The sequence below is a fragment of the Populus trichocarpa genome, chromosome 3, assembly GCF_000002775.5.
Source record: "Populus trichocarpa isolate Nisqually-1 chromosome 3, P.trichocarpa_v4.1, whole genome shotgun sequence".
Classification (NCBI taxonomy): domain Eukaryota; kingdom Viridiplantae; phylum Streptophyta; class Magnoliopsida; order Malpighiales; family Salicaceae; genus Populus; species Populus trichocarpa.
Genome location: NC_037287.2, coordinates 636,139 through 654,185, shown reverse-complemented (window position 1 = coordinate 654,185; position 18,047 = coordinate 636,139). Strand labels below are relative to the sequence as shown.

The following is an 18,047-nucleotide window of genomic DNA, read 5'->3' as shown; positions in this document are numbered from 1 at the left end:
AAATCTTCAATTTATTCATCCATCAACAATTTAAATAAAATCCATTTAGTAATATAAATACGATACGCTTGCATGGCGAACTAATTCACGGTCCTGAAAAACATGCTAAAAGATGGTGAGGAGACAAGAACACGGGACATAAAAATGTCTACTGTCCCCTCTGTCTTTGTTTTTTTATAGCAGCCAAGCCCTAACTTCACAGCAATCAAAGTAGGAGATTAGGTCAGAGATTACAAGGAGCAGCAAAGACAAACCCTGTTCATAATTCTGATCAAATGATGTGAATGACAGAAGAAAAATGTTGAGAAAGATCAACGTCAAGGCAAAAGGGTGAGAGAATAAACTAAAAACCATGCATTCTCCACCTTCTCATCCAGCACTAAAATCCTCTATAATGGAGGGCATATCATAAATATACATCACAAATTGTAGTTGTCTTCATATAATAACAAAAATACACCTTCACCAACATGCAAACTTAAAGCGCCTCAGGTTTCACAAATTATCCGAGCTCCTTTGGCAGCACCCTTTCTCACATCAAGTAAAGGATGGCAAGGGAGAAAATTTTTACAAATTTCGATACAAGACAATGGCGTGGAAGTTCAGCAGAACAAAGGTTGTTGTATCGATTCCTAGGTGTGCAAAGCCATGAATAAGTTCTGTTTACGAGCATAATCCGGAATGAGCCTATTGACAATATCAGTTGGTATGCCTGAGAGCTCTGCGGTAACAGAACAGGTTTATAAATTATTTTAGGCATGAAAGCTGAGGCAAAAGAAACTGAAAAACAATTCCAACAGAATACAGGTAAGAAAACAGCATGATTGAGGCAAATTTTATTCGTGGCAGGAAAAGCTGCCGCAGAAGTTGGAAGACATTCAAGGACTAGGTCTAGTTTCTTGTATGTCTCCAAATAAACATGGCAGCACCATGATGCAGCAATTAAGTTGAAACTTACCTTGAGGTTTAAAATTAAACAGTGGAGGAAGAGGGCGGCCATTTGGAAGGCGGGTGGCTGGATCTCTCAATTCATCAAAGAACGGGTGAATGCAAGCTTCCAGCTGCAGTACCACCAAAAAAACAACTCAAATTGATCAATAAATGAAGTTTATCACTCATGCAAATAACTTGAAAACATAATAAAACTTACAGCAGTGCATCGCAGATTAGGAGAGTACTGGAAAAATCTACAGACAAGGTCCACTGCTTCTGGGGGTAAACGCTTTTGGAAGACCTGGTGATTGAGAATTTCAGACAAAATCTCTTAATTCTTGTAACATAATTTATTACTAATCAGATTATAAATAACATGCAGTGCAGATACAGGATGCTCGTGATAAAGATGGAGATATTTCATGATGCAAGCATACAGCCCTGATAAGATGATAGTCTTTCGAGAAGAAAGTTGTGCAAATAATAAAAATGTTTCAGCAGCCAATTAGTCTCTTACAAAAGGAAATTACATGAAGAATAACAAGTTGCTTTGAGATTTTTACTAAATGTTCAATGTTTTGATGCAATCATTTCCAAGATTTAGGCAACTATGGAAGGGACAGGATGAACTCATGGACAAAGACTTGGGGGACTTCTATTGGTTTTTACAATATGGAACCCATCTTAAAAAAAAAAAAAAAATTGAATATCATACCCAATTTATTATGCTGCATAATTTTGAGCCAACTAAAAACAAAAAACAAAAAAGATGAGGTAGAACAGAAGACAAAATATCATTAGCTCTGGTTCACTTTCATATCTCCTCTCGGCAATTAAAGAACATAATCCTAATTTCCTATTTACTACATGAAAATCTAACCATTGAGTCTCAAGTTTCTACTTTTTTTTTTATTTGTTAAGAAAGAACACAAAAGAACACGAATTGATAAACTATGGTTTTAGCTGTTTTGGTATCTTAGACATGTAAAGAAATAGTTTGGATACCACCCCATTATTGTATTTTCTCATAATGGTCAGAAATGAGATTTATTTGCCATATGTTGGACTTGCATGACATCTTCGTTGTTTAAGATATGATTTTGATTCACTGTTGGATGCACTCGCTAGCTTCAGTTTCAAAAAGGTAAGACTTTTCTTTACATAAAAATAAGTAAAGTGTTTCGGACCAAACTAATGATTACTTCAAGTCACAAAAGAAAAAACCACTAAACTCAACTCTTCCAGACTAATTCTCAAAAAAAAAAAAAAAATAGGTTAAAAGACTGCCAGTAATCACTTCCACAAATTATCAGTGGTTGACTTTTGAGAAGATTGAGATTCATATATTGAGCTTCCATTAGTTTAGCTGGCCTCCAAAGATATTCATACAGCCATGGTATAGATGCAGCATCAAAGGTTCAACAAAACTGCATTATATGCTAACAGAATATGGATACACAGGAACGAGCTCTTAGATGAATGATCTAAAGAAAACATACGAGGTTCTAAGGCTTCTGTGACAGTTAAATCAAGCCTTTCCCAACATAAGAAATTTAAACTCATGGTTTATTAACTATATACAATTGACTGATTATAACAATCGCCAAACCCAAGTTAGCGAACCTGAAGAATTCTTCACAATGTAATTCCATAAACTTACTCATTTGTTGACTTCTATATGTATCAAAGATAGAAAATTTGCTGAACTATGCAAGCCATTCTATAATCTAATTCATAACTTAATAAAAATCAGTCAGTATAGGGGAGGAATAACACATACTTTGTGCCATGGATGAGGCTTAATCTGTGGGAACTTAAATTCTGTATAGTTTGGGTTCATGCACTTTATCTCTTCCCTGGTTGGTGTTCCCAAAACCTGGAAAAACACAGAATCGTTAACACTTCCTTCATGGAAGTTGACATTTTCAACTAGGTGCAATCAGAAACACAAATGATGGCATGTGAGAAAGGCAAGTATTCTGTCTCTTGAATTCCTTTCTTAATCTTCAAAGTTTAAATTGTATGTTTCTAGAAAATTGAAGTTTTTCTTCTCCATCTTTGATTTTCTGTTTGCCATGAATTGGCGAGGAGACAATAAGCTAATGTTACAAAATTCAATGTTATTCTTCAACATTTACCCATTTCTATCAAGTACGAAGTCATCCAGAAAAGATATGGCTATTCAGAATTGAATTCCTTTCCAGGATGATTGGATTCAACCAAAAAATAGTCCAAAAGTATCTTCCCAATTTCAAAACTTTGAGCTTCACTTTAGTTATGTTATAGAACTTGGGCAGCCTTATTCAGCACGGGGAACTAATCAAATCTAATTCAGCAATCACATATCAAAAGGAAAAATATCCAGAAATTTTTTTGAGAATCAATAGCTTTTACTACCTTAATGATCTCAACTAGCTGGTCAACTCCACTTTCTCCCGGAAACAAAGGCTGTACAGTAAGTCATAAATCATCAGTTAATCTGAAGAAGTAAAAGAGAAATGGTAATAAGTATAGTAAGCCGAGTATAAAGCTACCTGCCCAAGTAGCAACTCAGCCATCACGCAACCAGTAGACCATATATCAATAGCAGTTGTGTACTCAGTAGCACCAAAAATCAGCTCTGGAGCACGATAGTATCTTGAACAGATGTAAGATACATTTGGCTCACCTTTCACCTGATAAAATGACAAAGTAAGCACACTCGAGCAAGGAAAGAAGAGGCAAGCATAAATACCCAGTGTCATATGAAAGCTTACCAGCACTTTAGCACTCCCAAAATCACAAAGTTTCAGCTGATGTGTGGATGGATTCACCTGGATAATGGACAATTTACTATTAAAACTAACAGAAACAGAAACATTTGAGTATCAGTATCAAATAGAAAAACTAATTTGATAAGCCAAGCAAATGCAAGTTGTGGATTGGCTTAAAATCAGGATGACCCTATTCCATTTCAGCTACATTGACCACAAATAGATGCCACTGAAATTGAGCTGTGTTAACCAACTTAGAACTGCAAACTCCTGGCCTCCAACAAAGAAAGGTTTTTTTCATATACTTCATCAATTTGTTCCATAGAAGCCACACTATCTAAACATCCACAGAGCATAGGAAACTTTAGTTGCTTGGAAATTTCAAACTATTTAGCGCTCAATACATATGTTGAAAGGGAAGCTTCATCAAAATGTTACAAGAGACACCAAAACATGGACAACTATGCTTGTAACTGAATTGGTTAGGTAACCCCCAACTTGCATACCAAATGTTAATTATACTATAAATCTCATTCTACATGTACAAGGGTTTCATCAAACAAGACCTAAATCCTTAAACAGAACATCTTACCAGTAAGTTTTGAGGCTTGATGTCACGGTGACAGATACCAATGCAGTTGTGTATATAGGCAAGCGCCCTACATATCTGCACTCAAAAAAGGGAGGGAAAAAAACAATAAGAATTAATGAAGATTTACACACATTACAAGGATTTGAGCCTTGGTAAACTTTAATATAGTTAATCCATGTATGACCTATACTACTTTTCTGTGCTTTTCATCATACAGCTGTAGTTATTTAGGACAAGCATAAAGGTTTATACATTAGATATGATATTGCACAACCATTTTATAAGCGGAAAGTATAACCATGGTTGAAAACAAAATTATTCTCCCGCAAAAAAAAAGGCTTATCCATGCATGTCATGCAGTCCTCTCTCTAGTGAAGCACTGTTCTCTATCCCCCTCTCCACTCCCATGGAGAGAAAAACGGGAAAAACAAAATAATAAAAGCAGATAGTGTCAGGGTTAACACAGGAGCCTGCTTTTTCCTCATAAACACCTATGTTGTGATGCCAGTATTAAGCCTTGCACTTCAAGAAGTTTCATGGCATTGGCAGGCTGTGCTTCAGAAATTTTCTCAGCTATTGTCAGAAACAGGAAGTATGCATAAATGGCTTTACATTCATCATGTTAGAAGAAGGTTTGACTTTGCAACCATCCCTTCATGGCTTTACAATTGTCATGTTAGAAGAAGGTTTGAAACTTTGCAACCAAGTTGAAGTGGATTCAATCAGCTCCATTTCAGAGTTTTTAGCTGTTTTTGTCTTAAAAGTTTCTAAAAATCTCACGTACAGGTGTTTCCACAGAGATAAAGAATATATGAAGTTAAAAGGTAAGCTAGCTTTAATTGAGGGCTTCAAAAAGCTAGTCTTTACTTTCTCCTAATAAACCAAATGCTAGAATAGAAAAGATAGATGATTTTAATGGCATCCCTTAATGCCACCTAGCAGGAGGATTTCATGACTTGAGAGGAATTGCTCCACAATTGGGAGATACCATCTTATATTACAAAATAGCCACTGGTAGGAGAATTTAGATAATCCCAGCTATTACAAAAATACAGGAAGAAGTCGCTAATCAGTAGGTCATTTGCCTATACCAAAGACTTTTACCCTCGGTGTTATGAAGAGAGACAAATTGATGAAGAATCATGCACCTCCATACCTCATTCTAGCCTAGCCATCTGTACAGAACAGTGGTCAGCGCATGATTTCTCACAAACCTAAAGTGGAATTCCAAAACTAACTCCTACCTTTATGACTCTTCTTTTTCCTGCTACCAAATTCAATTTCCAAAACCCTCAACAAGAGTGATTCAAACTTCAAAGTTTCCTTTTCAACTTAAACCAGTATAACAAAAGAATACTCTCTCAAACCAAACTAAACCCATCAAACATATCCTGAGAACTCTGCTCAATTGGTGAGCAGGCTATTTAACTAAATGCACCAACACAAACCACCATGTCATTCAACCCAAATTGGTGGCAACCAATAAGCCACCATATCATTAATCAAGCCACTGGCCAGCAAAAATCCACTATTTTGCAAACACTAACCCACATGAGAAAGCCAAAGGTATGAACATAGATTTAGATCTTAAACTAATGTAGATGTACAAAAATAGTGCCAATATCTTAATCCCCAATACATAGTTGGAAAAATAAAAGAACAAAATTATGAGAAAAGAGTAGCTTTTAGTTTAAATGGCTACCCATATAGCTGCTTGGTGAGATCTAACATTTAATCTGTTCAAATTACATACTTAAAGCATGTCTTAGATGGCACCAGAAAATCCCTAGCACCTTTCTAAAACACAATTAGAAAAAAAAAAAAAAATGTCTTTGTTTCTATAGAATTCCTATCCCTTTGTTCATTTTTATATTTTACAAGAAGTGGGATTCCTCAACCTTGTCTTTTAGGAAACAGGCCTCATGCCTGGTGGCCCACAAGAACTAGAAATGCACAAGATATCCAAGGGTAAGACTTGAACCAGGAACCTCTCCATATCCCAGGTCAATTCTTAACCACTTGTGCTAACCCTTGTGGATTGAATTCTAATCACTGTTCATTAAGAGCACAAAAGCTTTATTCCCCACACTCAATTGCAAAATCCATGGGACTGAAAATAGTTCTAAACTAGAGACTAAAAAAGTAAGATGCCAAAATAGGACATGCGAAGGAACTAGCCAAATTGCTATGTACCTGATAGGTGTAGAGTTTAACATATATTAGAGGCATTCGTGGGTTGTTCCTGCTGTAGTTCCTAGCAATACGATTAACAGTTTCAGGAACATATTCAAGAACAAGATTTAGGTAGAGCTCTTCCTTGTCTGTTGTAGAAAAGAAGCAGTGTTTAAGAGCTACAATATTTGGATGATCCAACATCTGCATAATCTGTAACTCCCTGTTCTTGTAGCGCTTGTCTTGAAGAACTTTCTTGATGGCGACGATCTCTCCAGTTTCCCTACATTTCGCCTGCAAAGGTAGTTCAGATAGAGTTTAAAGAAATGTAATTTAATGGAAAATAGTTAACAATCAATTCAATGGACAAATATGCTTACTTGAACGACAACACCAAAAGAACCAGTTCCAACCACATGTTCTGCTATATAACTGACGGTCTGTCAACCCAAACAAAGCAGAAGTTACATAGGATGTAAAGGTTTCACCAATTAGGATCACGTACAGGATGAGATTTGTGTATTGCATTAATGAGTTTCCCACCTGCCTAGATTGACCATTTCGGCCACCAATAGTAGTCCTGATGACATGTCCCGCTTCTGCACCAACACCATCAATTATATCGGGTTCACTATCCTGCAATGGAAGAGAAAGGACTAAGTAGGTACAGAAAAAATTGTGAAGCTAGGTAAGCTCAGCTGATTATGGAAATTGAGCCGTGGTTTCTAGATTGAATGAACCTCCCACATAAGGGATCAAATCATTTCGCAACCACTTTGCAGAGTGTTTCAATGACAGGAGATACTCGAAGGACGAGGCCAGTCATTGGATATATAGCAACAGAAAAAGAACACTTCATAATAATATAAAACAAAAGCTTCTATAACATGGCAACTTACTCTGTCCTCATCATGGTCCACCTTGTCTCTCAATCTCATCTCAAGCATCTCTCTGCCCAGCCAATCCATGGAACTAGACGAACTTTTGAAACCATTAACGGACCTGGAACTTCCAACCCCCCCATTTCCTAAGCTGGCAGACGACATGAGTACACGTGACAAGTATTGCACTTGCTAGTATTCCCTACCCTCATGACACTTTGTAGTTCTGCAGTCCACCCACCTATCTTCCTAATAGAATTACAAAATTCCAAGTCAGACACAGAAACTAAACATTCAGGGAAAAAAAAAAACAGAGAAAGAGAGAGATGCCAGGCCAAGGAAGAGTTAATTTCACATAACATCATTTATTGATCAACACAAATAATTTTTCATGCTAGATTTCACATCATACAATCCACAAACAACTTGAAAAGTTAACATAATCAATAAAAGCTATCAAGGCTTGTAACGTGAACTTGGAAACTGCATGAATTCCTTCAAACAAATGCTCAATATCCAGGATACAACTGCTTACATGATAAAAACAGCCCAGAATTATACATAGCACCACAAACAAAATCTGCCCAGATGCTTAGACTTACTGTGCTTCTATCAAAACAATGTTCCAACAAAAAGTTCAAGATTGAAACTTCAACTGAAAACCAATGCTTCTTATCATGATCTAGAAATAAAAAACAAAACCCACAATTTAAATGAGATGAAAAGGGAAAAGAAAAGGAAAATCATTAAACACTGAAACTAACTGAGACAAGACTGATCAGATCTAAGCCCAAAATTGTAACTCCAGAAAAAAAAGAACATTTGATTAAAGCTTAATTAAGCATCTTTTCCATAAATTCAAACCAGATCATGAAGTAAAGAATCAATAGATGATAATCAAACTAACCTGGAAACGTTTCAAGAGAGAGGGCATTTCTTGCCTTGCAGGGTTCAAGTGGGAATTAAAAAAAAAACAATTGTTTTTTTATTCAAATTCTTACTAGTACAATAAAGGTTTTCTACTCAAATTAATTAATTAATGCTTTTGTTTTCTGGGTTTTGGAATTATTTTTTTTACAGTCACCTGACCATGTTCAATAACCTCTTCTTCTTCCTCCTGATTCTGACATTAAATATTATCTGCTGCTGCTGCTGCTGCTTCTGTTTATTATTATATTTATTATCATTATTATTATTTGCTTTTGTTATATTATTTTTTGCCTCATATGACACCTTGACGCTTCTAAAACCCGACCCGTGGTCAATTTAGAGTAAAAACGGATCAGGAGGTTCATCAGAACTATTTTAATTTTTTAAAAAAAATCAAAAGTAAAGAAGAAAATTTTAAAAAAATCAATAAATAAATAAGTTCAACAAAGTTTTTTTTTCTCAATCTGGCGGCTCTTGAATAGATAATATAATATAATAATTATATTATATATCTAACCTCCATGTTATATACTTCTCTATTATTTCTTCTTTCGTATAATAATTAATTATACATCAATTATCACTTCTTCTTTTTTTTTACTCAACCCATTTATTTTTACCTTTTAAAATAATTTTAAAAAGAATTTAAATTTTTTTTATTTTTTTTAAATTAATTATTTTTATATTTTCAAATTGTACTGATATTAAAAATAATTTTTAAAAAATAAAAAATATCTTACTATTCTAAGTGGTCAATCAAGTGAGAGAAATTCTAACACCACATAAAAAGTATTTATGAGTGTGTTAATAGTTATTTTTTAAAGTGTTTTTTTTTTAATATATTAAAATAATATTTTTTTATTTTTTAAAATTATTATTTTATATGAGCACATCTGGAAATAATAAAAAAATTAATTTGATATAAATAAAATTAAGAAAAAAACACTTTTAAAATACAAAAATAATAAATACATTTAATATCGTCATCCAAACATTAAGAAAGCTTCATATGCAAAACAATCTCCTGCCATTTGTCTATCTAGAACCTACTGTTTAATGCTGATTGCTCTTGTCTGCATGCAATTCTCTCAAGCATTTGGTCATCGTTTCAGTTGGTCACACTCTGTGTAGACAAATGTCTCATCTTGTTTTCCTTTTGATTAGGGTTATAAATGCATCATGATAAGTGCCAGTGTTGGCTGCTATGGGCCCTGGGAGGATGTGCGAAAAAATAAAGATTAAAAGACAACATGTTCTTGTTTTGATCTTGAAGTAATAGAGATCCCTTCTACTTTAAAATACCAACAAGATACAACTCAAGAACAATAATAGGATTAATTAATATTTTTACAGACCTTTTATCTCATGATCTGTCGTTAGCGTCAATGGAGACATGAGCACTCCTGTTGAATATTGGCTGCCCTTTTTACCTTTCTTATTTGTCTGCTTCATGTGCATTACTGGCTGGACTTTGGAGCCTAAAGCGCACAAGTTTTTTTTTCTTTCCTTCTTGCCATGAGTGGGAGAACTGGGAGGGTCCTCCATTCATTTACAGTTCCATAGAATTCAAAACCTAGTGGGACAGTAAGTAATCATATGATAAAATGTGAAGTGGAAAATGCAAAAGGATTTTAATTATATGGGGCTAAAAAGACTACAACATGTCTAGGCAAGCTTTTAACACCAACTTTTAAGACTTTTGAATAGATCCCACAGAGTCACCTTCAAGGGGCAATTGTGCTCTTGAGTAACCAACCCCTCCTCCTCTCTCCATGCGTGCATTGGTGTGAGTGCTTGCATGAGTACCTGCGTCCACAGGCACCGTAAAATATAGATAGAATATCTCGCTTGCATCCGAGTCAATCTACAAGCTGTCGGGGTTTTTTATTTTTTATGTTTACCAAAACGAAACCCTGGTTTGGTTGCTGCATTGAGATAGAAGAGGCGGATCTCCTTGTATCTCCTGTTTTGAGAACAGAAATTTACTTGCAAATTATTTTTGACCAAACATATTTTTGTCCTTTCTATATCTGTTGTCTCTTGTGTAGCGGGAAATTATTAGTCGAGGCTCCCATTGGAAACAACTTTTCATAAAGATAACGTAGTCCTGTTTATGTTCATGTTTCTTCTGTTGCTACATTCAGTGTTCAAAGGGACTTTCTTTGCACATAAATTAAGTTGCGGTACAATGTATACATTGATATGCGTAAAGCAAGAACATTCAAGTTCAAAATCAATAAAATTTTGTAAAGGAGAAAAATGAACTCACCAAAGCATTTAAATCCCAATCGCGTCGAGAAGCTGGGAATGTTGAGACACCGAAACTAGTGAGTTAGCAACAATGGCGCCACTAGCAGCAACTGCCGGGACTCCAATGCCAGGAAAAGTAGAATCTCCACAACAATAAAGCTGGGATATGGGAGTTGAATGGCCAGGAAAGGTATTTTTCCCAGCTTCAATAGCTGGTCCATAAGTTCCTCTGTTCCTTCGAAGAAATCTCTTATGTGTCAATGGAGTTCCAACTAACTTCACCTCGCATTTCTCGCGGCTGAAGCCTGGACCAAGGGCACGCTCCACCGCCCTCCACATAACCTGTCTCACAACCAACAAAACAGCAGTAGGAATTTAAGAACACAACTTCTCCTTCTCTAGTATAAACTGATTTAAACAGCAGGAATATAAGATCATCAGCAGCGGGTATAACTTCACTTTTCATTGATCCCTAACAATAGCTTGGCTCAAGTTTTGTTTTTGAAGAAGTCTAGTGAGGAATCAATCAGTGAAACCAAACATGATAAAGTGAAAATATGTTAATTAATCAACTAAAATAATGACTCCAACTAAATTAATGGCTCCAAGTGCTGTTCAACTTCAACGAACCTATTATGAGATCATCATGAAAAGGCAGCATAAGCAGTTAATGATGGGATAAGTCAGTTACTGCATGCATACCTCTGACCGCTCAGCTTTGAGTTGTTTGTACTCGGCACTTCTACGATCGAGTCCTTCCCACAATTCAAAAGGCTCAGTTCCTGGTGTGTAAGCGTGTAATAGATGTTTTCCAGGGGGTGCTAAATCTGGACTAAGCACACTAGGAACAGATATCAAGACAACATTTTGATCTGCATCGACTCCTCCACTCCAATCATTAACAACGATGTGATGAATCCCCAAGTCTTTTTTTATACACTGATCAGTAAAGCAATTTGAAAACGGAAGATGAAAGAAGACGATATCAGTATTGCGGCTTAAAGCTGTAAACTAGAAAAGAATGGAAATATGAATAAAAATAGAATTTGAAAAATAAAAAATTTATATCCTCACCTCTGCATCAAAACCCAAATGGAGATGCATGAATGATTCACACTGAGGTGTTGTGTTGATCCTGTCCAGATATGACTTCGGAAGAACTTCCTTGGGCAACAGATTTGAAGTGTCCCACATGGATGCATTGCTGATTACAGCCTTTTTAGCACGTATAAACTGCAGCATACAAGTATAGAGGTGTTGATACGATAGGTTCTTGTTTAGCAACCAATTCACGTAAGAGTTCAATCTACTCACTTGACCGCTTCTTAGCTTGACTCCAATGGCTCTATTGTTTTCGACAACAATCTCTTCTACATGACTTCTTAGAGAAAGCCGTCCACCAAACTTTTGCAGTCCTCTGACAAGGGCATCAACTAAGGCCCCAGTTCCATGAAGAGGGTACTCAAGACTGCAACCTGGCTTATACCATTCTGCAAACATGTAAATCTGAAACAAAGAGGGAAAGAAAGGCAAGTTATCGTCATATCAGATTGGAAAAAGAAGAGTATATCAAAACTTTTTTCTACAGACACAAGCCTTGAAAAATTCGAAAAGGAAAATGAACATGTTATTAATTATAAAAAGAGCAAATCTATCATGAATTTTTTAAGATGTAATAAAAATAATAAGGGAGATGACCGATTTAGTTTCCAAATAAACAGTTGAGCTGTTAATGGTCATAGACTCTTAAAAGACATCTTGCATATTTGCTGTATTCATCCAGAAAATCAACACATCAAGATCATTAACTTTATATGTGCAGTTGCGACACAAGAATTTGTATCATGTCACCCAAGCATGCACCCAAGCATGCGCAATTGCTCCCCAAATAACTGTTCTACCACACTGAATTGAAAATCAATGGGAAAACAGTCTTTTGCAGAGGAAAGATCATAGGAGAACTTCTCTGTTAAGGTAGTGCACATGCTCGACGCCGCTAGCATTTTTGCTTCAAGTTAGAGCTATTGGTGACATGTACATATTCAAACGAATGGTACAATCTCCCACAGGAAATCATGAAGTAAATGATTAGTTACCATCTCTGCTGAGAGTATACCATGGTTTTTTCTGCATCCCATCTAGAAGAAGTCTCAAAGAATTTCTGTGGAAAATATCAGAAATTAAATTATGAAATAGTTACCATCTCTGCTGAGAGTATACCATTAGATTTCACCCCTGCAAGAAGGAATGCCAGAAGGTCCACCCAGTTTCGTATAAAAGGGTCTTTCAGCTCCAATGAGTCAATGATTTCTGAGAAAGGCCTAAGAAGCTTTGTAGCACCTAAAGCTCCCTGAGGTCCCATCTGCAGAAAGGATTTCAATAGAGAGGGTGCATATCTAGCTGCAGCAGTGGAAAGAACACCAAAATCACCTCGAATAGATAAAGGAGGAAGAGCCATTGCAGCAGAAGAAAGTGGAAGTATCGCATCCTGCGATAGAATTGCATTTAGCATTTAAAGATATTGATCAACAACAGATGGCTAGATGGTTGTGATGCAATTGACATGAAACCATACTATTTACTTGTGAAATGTTTATAAGCAAAAAAAAAATATCAACCCCGTTAGCTCATCTCTGAATAATTGGTTTAGCATGCAGTGATCAGACAAAAATATCATGTACTAGATATATGTTTCCAGAGAGCAAAATCCTTGGAGAAAAAATACATAAAAAAAAACCCACTTTGAGCAATTCATGAAGTAGCTGCTCTGAAGGAAGAAACTTGCTCCCGAGAGTCACAGGTCCCAAACTACACAATGGCACAAAAAAATGGTTTTGAAGTTTGGAAACTTCGGGAAAATAGTGTTACAAATGTATTTCTTTCTTCCTTTCTGATCATTTACATTACATTTTCAAGATAAGTTAAGAACCATGCAAACTTAGATGTCTGATATCCTCAAAGAATGCATTCAACTACTGGTATACATATATACTATATAGTATGAAATCTTAGCAACATAAATCTTAGTAACGGAACATGTATTCATTAAGGGGAGGAAAACTGGCACAACTCACAAGAAGCTTTTTCCACTCTTGCACGGCATTGGGACCTGCATACTTCTCAAGGTCCTGGAGGAAAAGGTAAAAGAGTCCCATTGAGCAAAAACTTGTTTGAATGAATAGAGAGTACTTGGTACTTACCCAAAGTGAAATCATCATAGAAATATGAGATGTGAGAAGAGCACAGAACTTGAGGAATGCCAATCAGAATGCAAATGTACATGGATGATGAGTTGCTAGTCGGATTAGTTGCTGTTCTTTATATTTTTATGTCCATCTTCACAAAAATTAGTTTCATGAACGCAATAATTCAATCACTTGACGAGTGTATACGGCAAGCCAGGAATAGTTTCTTCACATTTCAGCTATGGCATCAAAGCATCAATCGGGATTTATGTAATTTGTTTGTCTATTTCTTGAAGAAAAGCTTCGACTGCAACTGTACATCCCTACTTAATTTAGTTTCCTAAAACACTTAAAAAGTCAGTTGGAATGATACAAGGCAGATTCAGCAACCAAAAACAGCTACCCAAGGGGAATGCTTTATGGTATATGACTTACTAGGAAAGGTCATTCGAAGAACATAAAAAAGGTGGGATCATCCATAACATTTACATATAACTAACATCCTTTGTCATGGCCATTTATTGCATGGTCGAATCTTCAACTTACAGCATAACGAAAAACCAACTCTCACCATCCTTGTTCTGACACCAATATCTACATGTTTGCTGGGGTTTTTCTCTTGTTTATTCATTTATTTTGATACCATGTCAGAAACAATGGCCGTCAATGTGCAATCATTGAAGCCTCAGTGCAACATAAAGAAAAGAATGACGATTATTGAGTTCAGTCAACCAAATACACAGAATCAAAGTCCCACGCAAATTTAATCAATACCCATGTCATCCTGATCTGATACAATGTCAAACGCACCAAAACTGCAGCCAAATTTCAGCAGCTATCATCCGTAATTGGTTAAAGATGCCGCTGAGTGATGTCAGGTTCCATTTGTTTCTGGATGGATTAGTTGTTTCGCATAATTTATATTCCCCCACCTCTCTCCTGTTCTTACATTGAATCAACAGTGTGCATATTTTAAACAAGTTGCACTCGTAGCATGCACGAAACAGATCAAAGATGCAACTCATAAAGAAACAGGACACATGAGATACCTGAAATGGAACTGCAATCTTAACATGGTAATGATCAAAACCTACCTTGTAAAATTCTGTGGGGCCAATGCGTGACAGGAATTCACCTTCAGGTACGTAAACCATCCAAGAGTCATAATTCACACATGGAATTGATTCACCCAGAGCATCCAGAACCTGAAAATCATATAAAGATATGCATTAAACAAAGATGATTATTATTGTTTTTCAAGAAGATAAAAGGTCAGAGCACCATTCAAGAAAAACGAACTTTATCAGTAAGAACATCAGAGAAAGTGGCTTGATACCTGAAGTCAGCAAAGAATTAAATAATAGAACCAGTAAACAAACAATTTGCTTGGACTCTAAAAGCTAGAGCAAGTAGTAATCAATTCTTGCCTAGAGGAAAATTCCAACACTGAAGTCAGGATTATAATAAATCATTAACTACTTCAAAAAAAAAGTGACTGAATCATTTGATAAAATCAGATCATATCTAGTAATTAATACGACTCAAAGTTCATGCATATTTCTCCTTGTCAACTCTATGATTTTATGTGAACATAGTGCTTGGAATCCGGCAACAGTATTTATCATGAAGCAGCAGCATGATCAATTTACTAGCAACAGGAAAACGTAAATAACAACAAAGAAAAATGGAAAGAAGAAATACCTGTGCAAGGGGATTTGCCTGAGGACCTCTTGATTGAAAACCAGAAAACAATGATGGACCAGAATCAAACTTATAGCCTTTTATCTCAAAAGAATGAGCAGCACCCCCAGGGCGATCATGACTTTCCAATACAAGAACATCCTGCTGGTATCTAGCTAGAAGTCCTGCACAACAAAGCCCACCAATACCACTCCCAATAACAACAACATCGGCCTCTGGCTTCCCTGCACAGCATTTTGCAATTGTAGCAGAAGTTCAAGCATCCAGACAAGGTAAAACGAACAAAAGTTCGTGCAATGTGTTATAACTTCAAATGTAGTCTAATTATGCTAAAAGGATCAATGAGATTCTTTCCCGTGAGTATATATATGCAAACAAAGAATGTGATAATTACATGTAATCTGAAACCAACCACTTCAAAAGAACAAGAGGAAGGGACCACAAGAACCTGAGTCAAGGCAGCGAGGGAGCGCAAATGAGTCTCTTTGTCCAAGAACATGGTAGAGATGAATGAAAATAACGATGCATAGAGAAAAGCTTTCATGTATAATATGTTTTTTCACTCCTTTTCTTCTATTTCAAATCCCCTACCTCCTAGGTTAGGAAACCCAAAAGACAGCCATTGATGAATCATTTCAAGCTATAAAGCTATCAACCAGATGATGATAGTGCATACTGGCAGCACAAAGTAGTGGGTTGGATATTAAATTGTTTGCTGAATTCTAAATGACAAAGTCAGAGTCTGTTAATCCTTGAGTAGGCGTCATAGCGTAAGGCACAAGAAACACAGCTACCAAAAAACGGAAGAAACCACAAAAGCAAGTGCCAAGAAGAAATAGAGCTGTACCGTGTGTGTGTGTGTGTGTGAGAGAGAGAGAGAGAGAGACTAGAGAGACCTGGGAAGGGTTTGTAATCATTGACAAGGAGAGAGCCGGCGGAAGAGGGGGTTTGAGCGTTGGAGCTTGTTCGCGCGAAAACTGGTTTCTTGAGAGTAGGAGGGGATTCAGAGTTGAAGGAGAGAAAGTGGGATCGGTTGGGGAAGACAGAGAATGTCATTTCGGGAGAGCTCTATAAGGATAGAGTTAGACTGATCAATAATAAGCCATTGTCCTTAAACTAAAGAACCTCTCTCTCTCTCTCTCTCTCTCTCTCTCTCTCTCTCTGGCCATACAAAGGAAAATTCATCAATCCTTTTCTAAGGCTCTCTTTTCTTGAATTTGAGACTATCCACGTCACTAACCTGTTCCCATCTCTCAATATCTGGTGGCGCGCAAATTAAAGGATTGCTTTCTCAACTGGACACCCGCCCTCTTTTCTGCCCGTGGTGAGTTGTTGATTTAACCGTGGTCCAACCATCTTTTTTAAATTTTTTATTTTTCAGTTTTAATTATTTTTTTAATTATTTGATATATTGATCTCAAAAAAAATTAAAAAAATTAAAAATATATATTATTTTAATACATCTAAAAAAAAACACTTAAAAAAATATTTTTTATTATACTTCTAAACATACCATTAACCCACCTCAATCCATGTTAGAGTTTTAAATTAAATAATAGAAGTAAAGGCAGTATAACTTGATAAATTTTAATGCCAAAAATTAAATCGCTAGATGTAGATAAAGTTTGAAAATATAGTAGGTTTTTTTAAATATAATAATAATTGCTTTTCAAAATATTTTTTATATAAAAATACATAAAAATAATATATTTTTTTATTTTTTAAAAATCATTTTTAACATCCAAAAACATAAATAAATTAATTTTAAATAAATTAATTAATTTTAAAAAAAACAATATTTGAAATACAATTTTGAACCGCCCTCGATAACTTTACTAGTTAAAAAGGCATGATTTCTTTTTTAGAGACTGATACAGTACAAACTAGTTCAAAAATATTCTTCTGTGCTGGATGAAAAAAACAGATCATTAAATTAAGAAAACACAATTTTATCTCTTTGAAAAAAGAATAGAATTAATCCACTTTTCATAAAAATAAAAACAGGTTAACTGTTATTAAACCCGGCCCAGTGGGTTGACCCGGGACCCGGTCGACCCGGTGGCTGGACCGGTCCGGGTCTAATAAAAGACCGGCTGTGGCAACAGCCCGGCCAAACTCGGGCGACTAGGACGAACCCGAACGAGACCCAATTTTTTTTTTTTCAAATGTAGGATTTGAAACCCATTAGTATATATACTCTATGTTCCCAAGAAAAAAGTCATGTTTTTTCAATGTGGGATAAAAAACCTTTTGGTTTAAATACTTTAACTTAAAAGGATAACATAGCACTTTTCCAATGTGGGATTTCAAACCCTTTCATATATATACTCTATGTTCCCATGAAAAAAACCATGTTTTTTTTCTAGGGGTGTTCACGGTTCGGTTCGGTTCGATTTAGACTCAAAAAACCAACCGAACCGAATTACATTAATTTTGTGAAATATTAACTGAACTGGACCGAAAACCGGTTCAAACCTAACCGGTCCGGTTTGGTTAAATCCGGTTTTTGTGGAAAAAAACCGGGAAACCTTATCCCATCATCTAGACTCCCCCAAATCCCTTCCTCCCAGCTTTGAAAACCTGAACCCTGACCCGCCAACCCAAAACTCTATCTGGTCCTTTGGCTCTCTCATCCAAACCTTAACAACCA

At 35.9% G+C, this 18,047-nt stretch overlaps 2 protein-coding genes across 7 annotated transcripts; both read right to left on the bottom strand.

Annotated features, from left to right (window-relative positions):
* Positions 1-331: 331 nt before the first annotated feature.
* On the bottom strand, positions 332-8,514 carry LOC18111150 (shaggy-related protein kinase kappa). Of its 3 annotated transcripts, XM_024597228.2 has the most exons (14): positions 8,239-8,508; positions 7,934-8,013; positions 7,350-7,580; positions 6,994-7,086; positions 6,831-6,890; positions 6,472-6,744; positions 4,279-4,353; positions 3,690-3,746; positions 3,468-3,608; positions 3,331-3,381; positions 2,714-2,809; positions 1,151-1,234; positions 959-1,061; positions 332-721 (listed from the first exon to the last, which is right to left on the bottom strand). In XM_024597228.2, exons 3-14 carry the CDS (start codon positions 7,494-7,496, stop codon positions 633-635), a joined length of 1,269 nt encoding a protein of 422 aa, XP_024452996.1. In that variant the 5' UTR covers positions 7,497-7,580; positions 7,934-8,013; positions 8,239-8,508; the 3' UTR covers positions 332-632. The 3 variants fall into 3 exon arrangements, with proteins under 3 accessions (XP_024452996.1, XP_024452997.1, XP_024452995.1); XM_024597229.2 differs by lacking the exon at positions 7,934-8,013 and having other exon boundaries at positions 8,416-8,514; XM_024597227.2 differs by lacking the exon at positions 7,934-8,013 and having other exon boundaries at positions 8,239-8,507.
* A 701-nt stretch (positions 8,515-9,215) lies between these two features.
* On the bottom strand, positions 9,216-16,564 carry LOC18111148 (prolycopene isomerase, chloroplastic). 4 transcript variants are annotated; one of them, XR_008058723.1, is made up of 12 exons: positions 16,294-16,563; positions 15,398-15,621; positions 14,791-14,901; positions 13,586-13,639; positions 12,712-12,999; positions 11,826-12,017; positions 11,586-11,744; positions 11,214-11,450; positions 10,531-10,853; positions 9,984-10,067; positions 9,617-9,834; positions 9,216-9,472 (listed from the first exon to the last, which is right to left on the bottom strand). XR_008058723.1 is itself a non-coding variant. In XM_024597226.2 (10 exons), exons 1-9 carry the CDS (start codon positions 16,451-16,453, stop codon positions 10,539-10,541), a joined length of 1,740 nt encoding a protein of 579 aa, XP_024452994.2. In that variant the 5' UTR covers positions 16,454-16,564; the 3' UTR covers positions 9,482-9,834; positions 10,531-10,538. The 4 variants fall into 4 exon arrangements, 2 of the variants coding, with proteins under 2 accessions (XP_024452994.2, XP_006389508.3); XR_002980880.2 differs by lacking the exon at positions 9,216-9,472 and having other exon boundaries at positions 9,482-9,834; XM_024597226.2 differs by lacking the exons at positions 9,216-9,472; positions 9,984-10,067 and having other exon boundaries at positions 9,482-9,834; positions 16,294-16,564.
* Positions 16,565-18,047: the final 1,483 nt, after the last annotated feature.

Coding starts and splice junctions, on each gene's coding strand:
- LOC18111150 (XM_024597229.2), bottom strand. CDS start 7,496: ATGTCGTCTGCCAGCTTAGGAAATGGGGGGGTTGGAAGTTCCAGGTCC. Junction 1,062..1,150: donor CTAATCTGCGATGCACTGCT/GTAAGTTTTATT, acceptor GTGGTACTGCAG/CTGGAAGCTTGCATTCACCC. Junction 722..958: donor GTTTAATTTTAAACCTCAAG/GTAAGTTTCAAC, acceptor CTGTTACCGCAG/AGCTCTCAGGCATACCAACT.
- LOC18111148 (XM_024597226.2), bottom strand. CDS start 16,453: ATGACATTCTCTGTCTTCCCCAACCGATCCCACTTTCTCTCCTTCAAC. Junction 13,000..13,585: donor AAGAGTGGAAAAAGCTTCTT/GTGAGTTGTGCC, acceptor ATTCTATCGCAG/GATGCGATACTTCCACTTTC. Junction 12,018..12,711: donor GTATACTCTCAGCAGAGATG/GTAACTATTTCA, acceptor TCTTTGTTTCAG/ATTTACATGTTTGCAGAATG.